Genomic DNA, 15,096 nt, shown 5'->3' with positions numbered 1-15,096 from the left:
AATATAATAACTGCATGTATGTGAGGTATGATAATATTTATCCAATATTCAACTTCAAAGTCACTTAACAATTGGTTCATAGGTCAGCGTGCGTTCATCAAGATATGAAGAACGTGGGAAGTTTGGAGAGCATGAAAGATGCGTAAGAGTTGCTTGAGGCGTAGCCGAGAGCAACTCTAGCTTCTTGAGTGCTCTCCAAACTTCCCATGTGCTTCATATCTCAATGAATGCACAGATGACGTATGAACCAATTGTTTTATAAATTTTTCAACCCGATGGAAAATTTTTTTTCTTGAGGGATTCATTTGCTGACGTCATGAGCGTGCACAATAGGAATATGAAGCACGCTTGTGTAATTGAATTTGATCAGACAAATTTACCAGCTATGTTATAAACATCATTGTATCATGCATGACTGATGCTGAGGAGAACAGATAACTTTTTTCTTAGACACCACATTTGGGATCTTGTTTTGAAAAACGAAAGTTTTTCTGCCTGACCAAGAAAAAATAACATACTTTCTTGTTAAGGGGAGGTGGAAGAGGGAAAATAGTTTTTAGGTCAAAGCAGTTAACTTTCTCACCACTATTTCCCTCTCCCATAAACTGGGATGCAAAAGACAAAATGGAAAAAGCAAAAATATACCAAATTATTCAGGACAAGAAGGAAGTCTACTTCGTGAACATTGCCTAGGTTACAATCTCTGTACGTAAGCCCTAATTTCTCTCGTTCCGTAGCCCGCATTATTTATTTATACTGTACAGTTGGCTACAAATGTAGAACTTGTATATTTATTTAAGTCACATTCAGTTAAATCTGGAAAGTTCATTGGTTATGAGGACCACTGCTAAATCAACTTGACATTACAAGTGTTTTACATCAAGTAACTGTTGAGAAAAAGTAGTTAACATATGAAAATATTTTTTGAGAATTAACACTATGTATCGTAGTCGGCTTAGAATAGTGAATATTTATTGTGTTTTACATTGTTTTAAGCGGCAATCGTCGATTGTACCACGACGGTGTATATACAGGGGGAAAGGCGGTGGTATAAGCGTGTTTACGACGCCTCAAAGCGCGGATGTTTTTGTGGCCAGTTTACACGAGGAAGAACGCCTACTGCTTCGTGAAGCTCTAAGAATACATGATCAAGCTGATGAAGACACAGGTAGTATGAAATGAGCGTATACTGACCCGAAAAATATGACATATTATTCCATGGATCATTTCTTTGCTTTGCACAACGTTGTTCGTGGGTTATGCGTGTGTATCAATATGTCCATAATTATTCTCTTTTTTTTGTCTTCCTTTTATTCAATAGGAAAGGAAAACTCAAATCCTCCCTCAGTTAAACAATTAAGATTAGGTAATGTAACGTCATCTGTATATAATGTCCAGAACGGTTGGTTTCCATGCTCATATAAACAACCCTGGATAAACAAAAAATTGTATCAACTCGTGCATAAATTATGCGTGCATGAATGAGGTATGGTGTACCAAAAGGGACAAGTACCACTAAAAATGAAGGGGGTAACTGTGCCGCTGTGGCTAGTGGGACAGAGTTTGCTATGTCATTATAAGAGAAGATTATGCCAACTCTTTGAATTGTTATTGGTGCCTCATACACACATAAGAAATCTCCTGGTCTCCTATGCAGTTCCCCAAACTTCACAGATTAAGGCTAGTTTATATATTTTTCTTTGACGGTTTACAAATGGATTTTGAGGAGTTGTTGTACTTTTGAGATTCTTTTTTTTTTTGCTATGGATGATTGGATGATGGTTGTCCATTTTAGCAACCTTTGTCTCCAGTTTGTAAAAGCAAATTGATATTAAATTGTCAAAAAAAAAAAAAAAAATTGGGAGGGGACCAGGGGAGGGGGTACATTGTAAACTGAAGAATACAAAGAAATCCTTCTTGCGGCAGCAAAAATGTAATGAGAATACTCAAACTTATCTGGTAGAAGTTGCTCTCTTGATCTGATTGCAAATTCTCGTAACTAAAGATCAGATCTTGGGAGTTAAATGGTTAATTACACGTAATATGAAAAAGTCAATTTTTGTGAAAGTTGTATGGTGTATGTTTTGTTTTTGTATAGTGTGAATTACAACATGGTAACATGTATCAGTGTTTGCAGGAAAATTTTGAATATTATGGTCGACATGTAACACTCCTTTCTAATTGTAGTTACTGATGATGGTTGCTGATGGGAAATTTTCCCCCATTAATGAGTGTCTGTCTTAAGCAAAAACAAGTTTCTTGTTATTCTCTTTACTCATTGGTATAATTTTTTTTTTCAGTTGCATTTCATAATGCCATTCCATTTATTGGATTTGGGTTCTTGGATAATGCCATTATGATAATTGCTGTGAGTACAATGCACCAGATATGAGACATAATAAATGCTCTTATGGTCTGCTTTTTATTTTTGGGGGAATTGCAAGAGGGGTCTCTGATCCCATTTCATCAACAAATTTTAGAAAAATTCATGGGTCGCGCGTTCCTTTATCAGTTCTAAATCACAAATTTAAAAGGAAAAACTGCTAATCTCACCTTGGTGCTAAACACACATCTCGTATATTAAATCCTTTGCTACCCTCTCACAAGAACCAAAGATAATGGAGCCTGCATCAAGAGGAGACTCTGAGGACCTTTGCTAACGTCACTAATGGACTCAATTACAGTGTTTGCATCCATCTAATAGAAGTTCTTACTGACACAGGGTTGCTTTACAATGATTTTGGGAATGAAAAATCAGGACTTACTTTAAGTTGGTGCCACTAACATGTAATTGTGTTTGTCTGCTTTTAATGGGATATAACACATTTTGGCACTTATGGATGTGAAATCTTTCTTGGGCTGAAGTATACATGGATTATGTGTGGGGAGTTGCAAAAATTTCCTTTCTAACAAGAGAGGGAGCTGTTTTTCACAATTACCTAATAATGTTACCATCTTTTATCTGTTTTAAGGGAGAATACATAGATTTGACAATTGGACTGACCCTAGGGATTTCAACAATGGCAGGTTTGATTTGAACATGTAATTTTGTTTTATATGTTTTTGAATAAAATAAAGATATTTAAATGTGTGCGTGCATATCTCAGCAAAATTTTGCCAAATAGAAATGAGCAATGTAAGGTCTAGTGAGGAGCCAGTGCTTTTCATGGCAAAAGCAAGTTGTTCTGTTTGAGTCTAGTGCATGATAGTGTTTCATTCCTTATTTTCTTTTTGACTTTGTTAGTGGTTATCTTATAACAATTATAACCCTTTAACTCCAAAGATTTCATTAGTAATCCTCCTTACTGTCTGCCATACAATTTATATGAGCTTATCTTAGAGAATTTGGAATTGGATTAACCAATAATCCCCAAATTGATATTTTTCTTCATTCTCATCACTCATCTGGTTGATACTGTATTGATATTGTAAGGAGAAATTCTGTCTTGGTCACTCATTGGAGTTAAAGGGATAATGTGTGGGGTTTTGGTGTACCTGGTAATGAGAAATATCTAAATTTTGATTTTGAATTTCAGCTGCAGCCCTTGGTAATATTGTGTCTGATGTCTCTGGAATAGGGTAATTGCATTTAATTTGGGAAGAAAAAATTTATTTTCAATTTTTTTTTGATTCTGTGAGTTTGTTCTTTCTCATTGTATTCAGTTATGACTCTCTATTTGGTATACTTGATACAGTTTAGCTCACTATGTTGAGGCAGCAACAAACAGACTTGGCTTTGAGAGCCCTAACCTTAGTTCAAAACAAACAGAGATGCCAAGGACAAGATTTGTAACAAACTTGGTAAGGGTTGCATAAAATTTATTGGGGAAAAAATGAATGCTGGAAACCTTGTTTTAGGTGTTACGTTTCCACTATTTCTGTTAAAAAAACAGATTAGGAGACAGACTGATAGACGTCAGCTGGTCAACAGTTAAAGAGGGTGTAAGACAGACAGAAAGAGAGACAGATGGACTGACAGAAAGACAGACAGACATACAGAAAGACAAACAGATGAGCTGACAGCCAAAATGATAGTCAGGAAAAGATGGACTGACAAAAAGAAAGACTGCCCGACAGACAGATGGGCTGGTAGTCACAATCATGATGTTCAGAAAGAGCAATAGATGGACTGACAGACAGACACAGACTGACAGACAGATGATAGCCAACAGTTTAACAGACTGTTAAACAGATAGATAGAAAAAAACTTATGGACAGATTGGTAGAGAAGGTTTAATTGCAGACTATAAAAAAAAAACAAATTAAGAAAGGAAGATAGAAAGGGTAATCTGTCATTAGTGATAATTAAAAAGTTGAACTGTGTTTAGTGATTTTTTGTTGTGGATTGGTAGCTGTTTGCTTTCCAAAGGAAGTAATTAATGCAGACTGTGATATAACTGTGAAGCACTGTAATATTTCTCTCTCCTCATTCTCTAATTTAGTTCTTTTCTTTCTCAGGGAAGAGCCTTGGGTATTGTTGTAGGATGTTTTGTAGGGATGTTTCCATTACTCTTTTACAACAGCAAAGAAGACCATGAAGAAAAGTCAACACACAATGAAATTAAACAATAAAGTAGTTAAAAATATAAGTATAATTATGGAAATTGCTTAATGACAAAATTAACCTGGTGTAAAGATGCCTGGTTTGATGTAGTATGAATGCTGTTGGCACTTTTCATGGGCCTTTTTCATGATGATCTCTCACACATGTTGTTTGTCTTCTTGCCAAGCACCTGCGACAGAGGCAATGACAAATGCATAATTGTCATTAGTTTCAAATGGGTTTCCTTTTATCACTGTAGATATACATGGTAGACTTGCCATTGTGAATCCTCAATTCACAATCAGGAATTCTTTTAAAAAATTAGCCATTCACAGCCTTGCAAATTGTCAGGTTGTAGAAAATATGAGTTTTACTCTCGCACAGAACTCTTCACATTATTTTGGACAGTTTATGAAAATATTGTATTTTTGCAAACATTAGTTGCTAATTACCTCTCTCACATTTTGGGTAATGGCCAGTCGCATTTCTTAGGGATACTGAGGTTTTATTGTTGTTTAGAACTTTTTCATCACTCAGAGGTCTGTGAATTTATCTGTTGAGCAATATAATTTATAGTTGGGTTTCTTGCTCAAAGCTACATAAAGTTAACATATATATTTAAATTATTTTACCGGAAAATGTGAAAATTTAATTAATAAATTACCATACACTGTGTTGGTTGGTTTTTTCATTTTTGATCCAAACAAATGGAAATGTGGTTACATTTGTAGATGGTCATGTAGATTGCTATTCATTTCAGTGGATTTTATGAAAGAACACAGTGAATACAGCAGGCTACTTCTTACCAGATAGTCAGATGTCTCCACAAATGCCACCTTGGACCAGAAATAACTGGATGTTGTAGGGTCATGTGATAGAGGATGAAGAGTACTTATTTAAAGGCCATGGGTTTGATTCCTCTTTTTCCCAATGGGTACATCAAAGTTAGGCAAATCAATTTGAAAACATGATGCAGTGTTGTGGTTGAGTGTATAGGACACTGGAAATGCAATCTGTTGGTCCTGGGTCAAAATCTCTGCCATGCTACTCCCTGGATCTGTTCTTAGTTACCTTGAGTTTGAATTTTCTGGCTACACTAACTCTGGAAATAGCTTTGAGTTTAATTATAATATTTTGGTCATTGGTCTTTCTATTGGCCCTGAAAAGCCCCCTTGGCATAGTAGTCAATTAAATTAATATCCATTTATTTATTTATTGGCAAGTTATTCTAATAGCTCTGAGTAGAATATGTGACTAAGATTAAAAGCAGATTTAAAAAGATAAGTTATAATTTTAGATTTAAAAGAAGAAATACCGGCAGAGAGCATAGTCATAAATTAAAAGGGAATCGTTCCATAGTTCTGGAGCAGCGACAGGCAGGAATCTTGCTCCGTTTTTTTCACGGTATTCTTTCACTGCATGCCCTTACAGGTCTCTGAATTTGACTTTGAGAAAAAGTGGGCTTCTGATCTCAGTTATCTTCAAAGACGATCCCTTTTGACTGTTGTTAACATGTAGATGGGCCTTTAACTGGTGGGGCTCACGAGATTGTGGGCGGAGGGGAAGGCGTAGTTAAAACTGAACAAACAGTTTTTCAGCTTTTTTTCCCTCTAGACGGGCCTGAACGGAGAGCACTTATGGGAGAGGGGTCGAGGGTTGGGGCGGTCTTATAACCCGAATGTTTACCGTTGATTCACAGTATAGATATCAGATTGACTTAGAATTTTAGCGCTTATTTTTCAAGAGAGGGTGGTTGAGTTACATCGAAAAGGTTAAGCTAAACAAAAACCAGAGGTTGAGCGGGTGGGTGTTCACGAGATCTTAAATAGGCGTGTTCCGGCTGGACTAATGAGGCGTGCGAATAAACACTTGTTATTGGACTTGACTGTAGGAGAAGATTTCACAATACTGCAGGTACCAGAAGATGTTTCTTAAACGGGACATGGCGAAGTTTACGTGAAAAGTGTCTACAGTGTCAAATAAAACTAATAACACTTCAAGCAGGTACAATACACGACACTGTTGTGTTTTTGACAAATGAGTTTCCTGCTTTTTGGAAAGTAGTTAATATTTTATTTCAGGAAGTCTTTGGCACTGGTTGCTTCTTCGCGATCGACGATGTTCGTTTTTTACGTTGGTTCAATTTAGGAGAAAATGGTCGTTGATTTTTATGAAATGAAGAGATAGAATGAGAGATGAACGACTGTTGCCAACAGTTGGCAGAAAGGAAGGAGTATTACAAGCGTCGTCGAGTAAAGTGAACTGCTGTGCTTTCGTGAGGCAAAACTAAGAAAAGTATTAGTTCTCAGTTGTTGCTGAGAGATTTCAAAGAAGGATTATTGTCTTGAAAAGTGAATACTTATGACAGAAGGTGGACCGGTTGAATTGAATCGAGCGGAGAGTGATTAGGTGCTAAATTGGCAGACAGGTTTATGTACAAAAGCAAAACATTTTCAGATGTTACGTTCGTGAACACGAAACGATGAAAAACAAGAAGGAAAACAATATCACAGCAATGGGAAAACGAATACTCATTGTGGCATCAGTTTTAATGGTTTTAGCCGGACTTGTAGGTGTGCTCTTGGAGGTACACAAGATGTCACAGGACACCGATCTCACTCTCGTCAAGCACGACATCGTCGGGGACTATGATGAACTTTATGACGAGTATTTTCCTCGTCACTATCATGCCACAGGACTCCTCACTCTTCCATTCGATGATATCGTGGAGCCTTTTGAGGCGTGGTTTGCTGGGGACAGGAATATGAGTAGAATTGACTATTATTATGGTACGTATATGCAAATGATTGAAAAATGTTCAATGAACCGTTGAATTGTAAAACCCAACAATTACAACCTAAAAATTAAGTTTGTTTTTTCTTTCTTATGTTTATATTTTGGTTATAAATTTGCTTGTTTTGCGGGTAATCTGCAGTATTGATGCTCTCTATTAGTATTAGTATTTTATTAAGATTTATTCCATTATCAACAACCCTTTATAATTTACACTCCAGCATCAGTATGTATATTCTCCATACTACCATACATTTCTCAGGTGATGACAAGGAGAATTTGCCTAACAAATAAATGAGGGAAAAGAAAACAGATTTGGTGAAACGATGAATTAGTTATAAAGAGTTAGAAAAAAGGAACAGAAGACTTTATATTGTCTCGATAGAATCCTGGATATATCCGACCTCGTATTATCTCAAACAAATGTTGGCGCAGTTCCGTGAGCATAAGGAACTCATATCTAAATCTAGCATTCCATGTTTATTTCTCAATTTTTTTACTACCTTAGGTATGGACAAAACAATTCAACGCGGAGACCTCGGTAAGCATGGCATCTTGTTTAAGATCGTACCCATGCACTCCGAGATGAAGCCTTCCAATAAGGACTTCATGAGCTGCTGGTACAAACCAGTTCCAAAATGGCTCCCGCGTGCAGGACAGAGCGTTATACCTACAAATCTGTCGGAGTTTAAGGTTCGAACCGATAAGTAAGCTTGCTGTCGACTGTGTTGTACACCTCTTTCAAGTATTTCTATTAAGCTCACCTTGATAGAGGTGTTGGTTGGAGGAGAATGCAACGCTTAATCTTGAACCAAGATGATAATAAATTGTGTGTGGGAAGTCTGTGTACGGGAAATGGGATCCCAGGGTTGTTGGAGGAGGGGTGGGTGGTAGGGTTTTCTCTTGTACCACAATGGGTTACTATGAAACATCATTTTGTGCCTGCGCTGAGTATCTTTGTACATCATTGAATAAATTTAATTTGTCGCGCATCACACGACTTGCTGCAAAGTTGTTGTACATTGCTCCTACGTCGGCTTTAACCCTTTTACAACCTAACATCAGTATGCATAGTCTCCTCTTTGGTCTGTATTACCTAAGATGTTAATAAGGAGCATTTATTTAACGATCAAGAGCTTCTGTTATTGGTGATCATTTCCTTTATTTTCGTGACCTTGATATGTGATTCAGGGCTGATATTAGGGGGAAAATCGGACGCTTATCACTTCAAGGGGGTCAAAGGGGTTGAATCCCAGAATAATAATGTTATTCTACGGTTTTGCTTCTGTAGAACATTATCCTTAAACCTATTTATGACTTCCCTTCGTAACAATTTCAATGGTTGATCACGTTAATGTTTTCATCTTAATTTTGCCAAAACTTCAAATGTCCTTTTGCCAACAAGCTGGTCGCACTGACGAGTTTATTAATGAATATTTCAATTCCAAAAAATATTCAATAATTTTTTTTATGCGATGAAAAACCTCGACCTTATTGAAACTTTCAAAAGAATAGGCGGAGAAGAAAGAAGACAACAAGTTACATATAGTGGTATGCACGACAATTAACTCTAAGTTCCTTTTTCAGTTTGTTTCCGAGGAAACGCATCGAGGAATGCCATGTTTTAAATACGAGAGAAAATACAAACGTTACAATAAAAGCAATGTATACAGCTTTTACGTAACCAAAAACACACCCCACAGACCTCTGCGATACGAGATGGTGGGCTATGACGACATGCTGACGTCACATTACGATCACTACGTGTTGGACTATATATCATTCGAGCCTTGGAGCTTTAACAGATCCTTGTTAAGTTTGCCGAAAAGTAAGTGTTGTTTTAGAGATTATTGGGTAGAGCAGTTTCAAATTGCCTGTTTCTTAACCTAAACAGAAGCATTTACGATGGCTTATCACAAAACGCATAAGTAACACAGTGAATTACTGAGGTTCACTTCGAACAAGCACACGTGCTAGGTTTCAAGTAGGGTGGGATGGGGGGAATCACTGGTAACTGAGTCGCAGTTTTTCTTGGGGAGGGGGTGGTAAGCGGTAGCGCGAAGTTTGTAAACAAAGTGGAGAGCTAGTTTAGTGAAAGCAGAAGACTTCGGGATGGGATACATTCCTCACCAAATGGAATGATTATGTTGGTGTTTTGTAGGCATGAATCTCGGCTGCTTTTCGTATAAAACTCTATTTGTGGATAGAAATTGACACTGTGAGAGCAGCAGTATCCTGCTCAAACGGAAACAAAATTACAACACAGTAGCGCTCGGGGGCAAATGTTCGGACCTATTCTTCCCTCTGCGACTGCGGACTCTCACATCCGGCAGTAGTTATAGGTGTCACACATATCCTGAAAAGTCAACTCATCGCCTCACTAGATCAGTGCATGCGCAATGTTAGTCTTTAAAACAAAGTTAGTTTATAAGTCCTGAATGCATAACATGCCTCCAATAAAATTTGCATTTTTTTTTTTTTGAAAGACTCGAGCTGCGACAAGAAAGCGAAGAAATTACGTTCGCACTATTTAGCGAATCCTATGGCGGAATACATGCACTTCAAACATCACAAAGATTACGAGCTCGACAAGACTTACGATGACTACAAGGCAACACATGGCAAGTATTACACAACTGCACCGGAACACGAGCGACGAAAACATATCTTCAAACACAATCTCAGGTACTTACATTATAATTATGCATTTCAATCGTGTTGGTAGATCTTTCGGCGTACTTTGCACGCTGCTAGCTTTGTGTCTCATCACAAATTTTCTTGTAAAAGTATTTGGATGTCTTGCGTATTAGCTACAAAAAGTATAATAGATCCTCAACCTTTTGATCCCTCAGGGTCAAAAGGTTAAGGTCGCGAGAATAAAGCCTGTAACCGACGAAAAAAGCTCTTGGTTGTTAAACAAATTATCCATGTCGGAAGCATAGGAAAAAGCGTTCCCTCCTCTCGCGGGTTCCTCTCGTACCTTCCTACCCCTCCTCTTTACCACTGTTTGCGCCTACCACGCAGGCTTTTACGTGAGGAAAACCAAACCAATCACAAGAAACTTAAGAGTTGTACTAAGCGCTGTGGTGACAAACTCTTAACTTCCGTCACCATTCGCCTCTCAGAAACGTCTGTGCTAAGGTTCTTCATTTCCCTTACTCAAACGACAGTCCGTACACGCGCTTTTGAGACAACAGAACAGAACCGTGTGCAGGGGAATACAAGAGCATCTGCGAAGGGGAAGGATACAGAATTTTTAGTAATAATCGTAAACTCGAAGTGATGACGATGGTGAGGGTTTTCTTTGTAGATACATTCGCTCGAAGAATCGTGAGAACCTGAAGTACAAATTAGCTCCAAATCACATGGCTGACATGACAGAACAGGAAGTGAATTTACACAAAGGATTACTTCACGAAAAGAAACTCAAGAAATCCAAGTCTAATACGCTGGCGTTTAACGAGTCTGTAGTTCATACAGACCTCATTCCACATCAACTGGACTGGAGAGATTACGGTACTGAAGTTAACCTTTTGACCACTTAGACTGACTAGGATCTAGTTTCTCCTAACAATATCACCCCTGAATCACACATTAAGGTCACAGGAAGAAAGGAGATGATCACCAACTAAAGAAGCTCTTGATTATTGAACAAATTCTCCTAGGGAGCTCCTTAGGAAATGTATATGGAACGGTATGGAGAATAGAGATAGTGATGCTAGAGTGTAAAGAGTGATTCACTTTAGATTTATCTCTTTACGTGTTCTACTCCCTCCGACATTGAGCAGTTATCAATTTGGTGTCACAGCCAGTACGGGATTGCATCAGATTGCATAGGGTTTGATTTTCCCCTTTCTGTTAATCGGTCTGGAAAACTTTCGATACCCTCTCAACTATCAGATGCAAGCTAAGACTAAAAAACCAATCGCGACTCGGTCAATTGTCTGAGGCCACAAACTTATGTTTACTCTTGGACTTCCATTGCTCCTTTGTGATATGTAACTTTGCTCTGGCTGGCCCTTGTGATTGCCTTATGTTTGGTTTAATGGAATGCACTCGAAGAGTGTACTATGCGGCTACTTAGCTTGATGAGGCCAAACTTGTTGACATTCATTTAGCTATGCCACGGGGAAATTATTTCTAATCATCTGTTACCTTTTTCGATTGTTTAAGGGTTGAGGAGGGGAGGTAATGTTCAGACTAGTACTGTAAGTGGTGGGGGGGAGGGGGGGGGACTTCAGGCGATGCATATGGATATTTCTTACTTTTCTCTCCGTTCTTTGTACATCAGGTGCTGTTACTCGTGTTCACAGTCAAGGTTTGTGTGGATCATGCTGGACATTTTCTGCTCTTGGAGCAGTGGAAGGAGCTCATTTTTTGAAGGTAGCACATGACGATCCTTCCGGTGTTCCATTTTTTAAATGCAATTTTTGCTTTGTTGAGATGAGAATTCATCAAACGATTTTCAATTGAGTTCTGGAAGCAATCTGGAAATGCTCTGACTCTTCTCAACTTGCTGATTGTGTGGTGTCCAAGTCCTTTCCCAATATCTGTCGTTGCCTTTGATTGTCTTGATTGGCTGCTAAGAGTATCCATTCAGTCGCTCTTTAACTACAAGGTAGCAGTTTTATTGCTAAAAGACTAAGCGAACAATTTTACCCCGACACAAGCTTAGCGCAAAATTAGTTGAGCAGACGACTGACACATTCAACGTGTAACTTACCGCGTTTAACGATTGTCAAGTACAACTTCAACCATGCGCGGTTGAACTGCTGCAACTGTGTCATATACATATGATGGTTTTGTTTCATTTCAGTTTCTTTTCTCTTCTTCTTTGACCAGACTGGAGAGCTCCTCGAACTCTCAAACCAGCAGTTGATTGACTGCTCGTGGCCCGCAGGGAATCACGGATGTCGTGGAGGATTCCAGGACAGGACTCTGAGATGGGTGAAACGTAATGGAGTGGCTTCCAGGAGAGATTATGGTCCTTACCTTGCACAGGTGAGCTGGCTTTCAGCATAAGCGAAACCTTGATTTTAAGTTTCTCTCGTTTTGGATAAAAGGAGACGGAAAGGCTTGATTCTGCATTGAGTTCCAGTTCGAATTAAGACTGGGTCATTGAGTTTTCATGTGTACGACACGTTACTCTTACCGTTTCCTCTCTCTCCCCTTGAGTATAAGAGCGAACTGATGTGCGAGCCCGATCAAACTGCGCGGAAACTTGCGCGGGGTAAGGATCCTGTTTAAGTTTAGCGATACCTCTAGTCCCTTATTGCCTGAAGAAGCGGTATTCGATCGGGGAGAACATTTGAATCGGGTGCAGTCTTCTCAGTTCTATCCCCTCATTAGTTTTTACATTCCTCGCAGGAAGGCTTCTGTCATTGCGGTAAATCAGATAACTGTACCTTCACTCACATCAGCGGGTTTTCTAAAGTAAAGAAAAACAATTCTGACGCTCTGAAGGTCGCCTTGGTCACTCATGGTCCCATTGTGTCCTCGATGAACTCGGACCAAAAGACTTTTAGGTTTTACAGCCACGGAATTTACGATGATCCAAAATGTGGTGAGTTATAAAATCCAATTGTTGTAGCTTCCAATTGACATGATCTTTTCGTTTTTTATGTAACGATTCTATGGCAACTGCTTTCTCACCTTGAATCTGATGATAACATAGATTAGATCTCTTACAAATGAATAAGATAAGCCGAATTGTATTGATTTCAATTGTATTTTATTAAACTAGTAGTTGAGAAACCCGGACGTTATTTTGCGAGGTATCTCATGAATAACATCATGAAAAATCGTTTCACGTCGGTTGCAGTTCCTTTCGCAGGAAGCTAATTTTAAAAGCGAAAAGGATTGAACAGGGTCACATCTTTCAAAAGGTCACATGCTGCTCTAAATACTGTTTAGAGGACCTGGTGATATTTTCCTTAGAGGAAATTGATTTCCTTGAAGACTATAGGAATCATTCTGAGCAGATTTGGCGTCAAAAGGATCTGTCTAATCAGATCAGTTTTGCGCATGATTGGCACTCGATGGTTACACCGATGTTCCAATCTTGTTCCCAGAGGTCATGCTCCCCTAATCCCTTGCGGTGCTTGTTTCCCGCCCGCACGGTATTAGGGGAGTGTGAACACTGAGAACGAGATTGCCAGTGCTTTGATTCACTTGTCTGTTCAGTATTTGGTCAACGCTGCCCGTGTCACAAAATCTTATTAATTCAAACTGCTCTTTCAGAATTGATAATCATTTCTCGAAACCTAAGTGTCGAAAGGGAAGTGTAATGAACACATCAAAGGTTTTCTTACATATTCCTCTTTTTTCGATAGGAAAGAAGACGAATCATGCTGTATTAACAGTGGGCTATGGTGCCGACGACAACGTTCCGTATTGGATCATTAAAAATTCTTGGGGACACCTCTGGGGTGATGACGGTTACATCAAGATTGCCATGAATCATGACAGATGTGGATTGACGAATGGACCTTTGTTGGCCATCAAAAAAGATTCGTCGATCGCCGAGTTTCCGCTGAAAACACTAAACAAGGTTCCTAGACAGAGCATAACGTTCTATTCCGAAGAGGAATTGAGCATTATTCCATTCTAAGCAATATGGAAAGTCTTACATCAAAGTGTGGAGACCCAGAGTATTAAAGTACTTTTCATCCACAACCAAGTGGTAGATACGAGGAATTGATCAAGCCTTTAAAAATCAAGTTTGGCATCGTGAGGATAGAAGGATCTAAGCTGGAGCATACGGTTTCCCTCTAGAAAAATAGTTGACGACCCTTCTCAGGGATGCAAGGATGACGAAAAGCGTCTCGATGTCGTCATACCTCCCGTGAGGTTCTGCCGAGTCAGCGCTAAGTACCGGCTGTTTGTTCTGATTAGCGAAGAAATTCTTAGAAATAACTTAGGTGCGGTTAGTTTTTCCTTAGGCTGCACTACAGTTTTTTTCTAACTTTCACAAAGTCATGTTACTGTAAATAGGCAAAAATAAAATTTATTAGGTTTGGTTTACAAAGAAACAGTTAGCCTCGTTATATTGATGACTGCAATTCTCTCGTTTGGCATAAAAAAGGCGTTGATGAAAGAACACACGCCCAAGGAAGACAAGTTCGCCCCAACCATCACCTTTGGTTTCGGCAGAAAAGGCGAACTGGTAAAGGTTGGGGCGAAGTTGTAAAGGTAGTAGGTGGCGAACTTGCAATGGGACGAAACCTCCAAAACATGCTACCTCGTATTTCTTCCAGTTCCCCAAACAGTGACCAATAAGAACAATGAATTGAAAACTTAATTAAATCGGCTCAAGAGATTATAAACAGTTCATAATCTCATGATCGGCTGTGGCCGGTTTTAAAAACATTCATCGTCAATTTAAGAGAATGTCCTTTTATCTGGCTCCTTAGCAAGTTCCTCAAATCGTATTCTTGATCTCTTGTAATCAAATGGCGAAAGTTTTAAAGCAGTTACGTTGAGTTTTTTTTCCACATCCACAAAACTCTGTTTTTTCATCCTCATGAATGGATAAGATTCACCCGCGTCATCAAGGGTTTCGTTCATGGTTACAAATATAGGCTCGTTGGTAAGGACACCGCATAAGTTGTCTTTCATAGCAATCTTAACAAATCCCTCTTCGCCCCAAAATTTTCCCCACGAATTCTTCACTATCCAGTAAGGGGTACCATTTTCTTCACCGTAACCAACTACTACAACACCATGATTTGTTTGAGTGCCTTAGAGAAAAAGAAAACCAA

At 38.7% G+C, this 15,096-nt stretch overlaps 3 protein-coding genes across 4 annotated transcripts in view; 2 read left to right on the top strand and 1 right to left on the bottom strand.

Moving 5' to 3' along the window:
• The first annotated feature begins 894 nt into the window (after window positions 1–894).
• On the top strand, window positions 895–5,218 carry LOC113669197 (transmembrane protein 65). Of its 2 annotated transcripts, XM_027185199.2 has the most exons (7): window positions 895–1,168; window positions 1,322–1,366; window positions 2,301–2,368; window positions 2,973–3,027; window positions 3,537–3,579; window positions 3,696–3,801; window positions 4,459–5,218. In XM_027185199.2, the coding sequence occupies exons 1-7, from the start codon at window positions 940–942 to the stop codon at window positions 4,570–4,572; spliced, it is 660 nt and encodes a 219-aa protein (XP_027041000.2). In that variant the 5' UTR covers window positions 895–939; the 3' UTR covers window positions 4,573–5,218. The 2 variants fall into 2 exon arrangements, with proteins under 2 accessions (XP_027041000.2, XP_089045944.1); XM_089189818.1 differs by lacking the exon at window positions 1,322–1,366 and having other exon boundaries at window positions 896–1,168.
• A 1,391-nt stretch (window positions 5,219–6,609) lies between these two features.
• Window positions 6,610–14,367, top strand: LOC113669196 (cathepsin S). The gene is made up of 9 exons (XM_027185198.2): window positions 6,610–7,332; window positions 7,845–8,029; window positions 8,924–9,164; window positions 9,823–10,021; window positions 10,647–10,852; window positions 11,628–11,719; window positions 12,179–12,337; window positions 12,704–12,899; window positions 13,669–14,367. Exons 1-9 carry the CDS (start codon window positions 7,026–7,028, stop codon window positions 13,944–13,946), a joined length of 1,863 nt encoding a protein of 620 aa, XP_027040999.2. The 5' UTR covers window positions 6,610–7,025; the 3' UTR covers window positions 13,947–14,367.
• Window positions 14,323–15,096, bottom strand: part of LOC113669195 (counting factor associated protein D) — a 13,796-nt gene continuing 13,022 nt past the window's right edge. The window contains exon 9 of the mRNA XM_027185197.2: window positions 14,323–15,075. Within this exon, the coding sequence (XP_027040998.2) occupies window positions 14,717–15,075 (359 nt within the window). The 3' untranslated portion in view covers window positions 14,323–14,716. The remainder of the gene's footprint in view (window positions 15,076–15,096) is intronic.

The sequence above is a fragment of the Pocillopora damicornis genome, chromosome 12, assembly GCF_964200805.1.
Source record: "Pocillopora damicornis chromosome 12, jaPocDami1.2, whole genome shotgun sequence".
Taxonomy (NCBI): Eukaryota; Metazoa; Cnidaria; class Anthozoa; order Scleractinia; family Pocilloporidae; genus Pocillopora; species Pocillopora damicornis.
The sequence above is the reverse complement of the archived record's forward strand: the minus strand, read 5'-3'. Positions and strand labels throughout refer to the sequence as shown.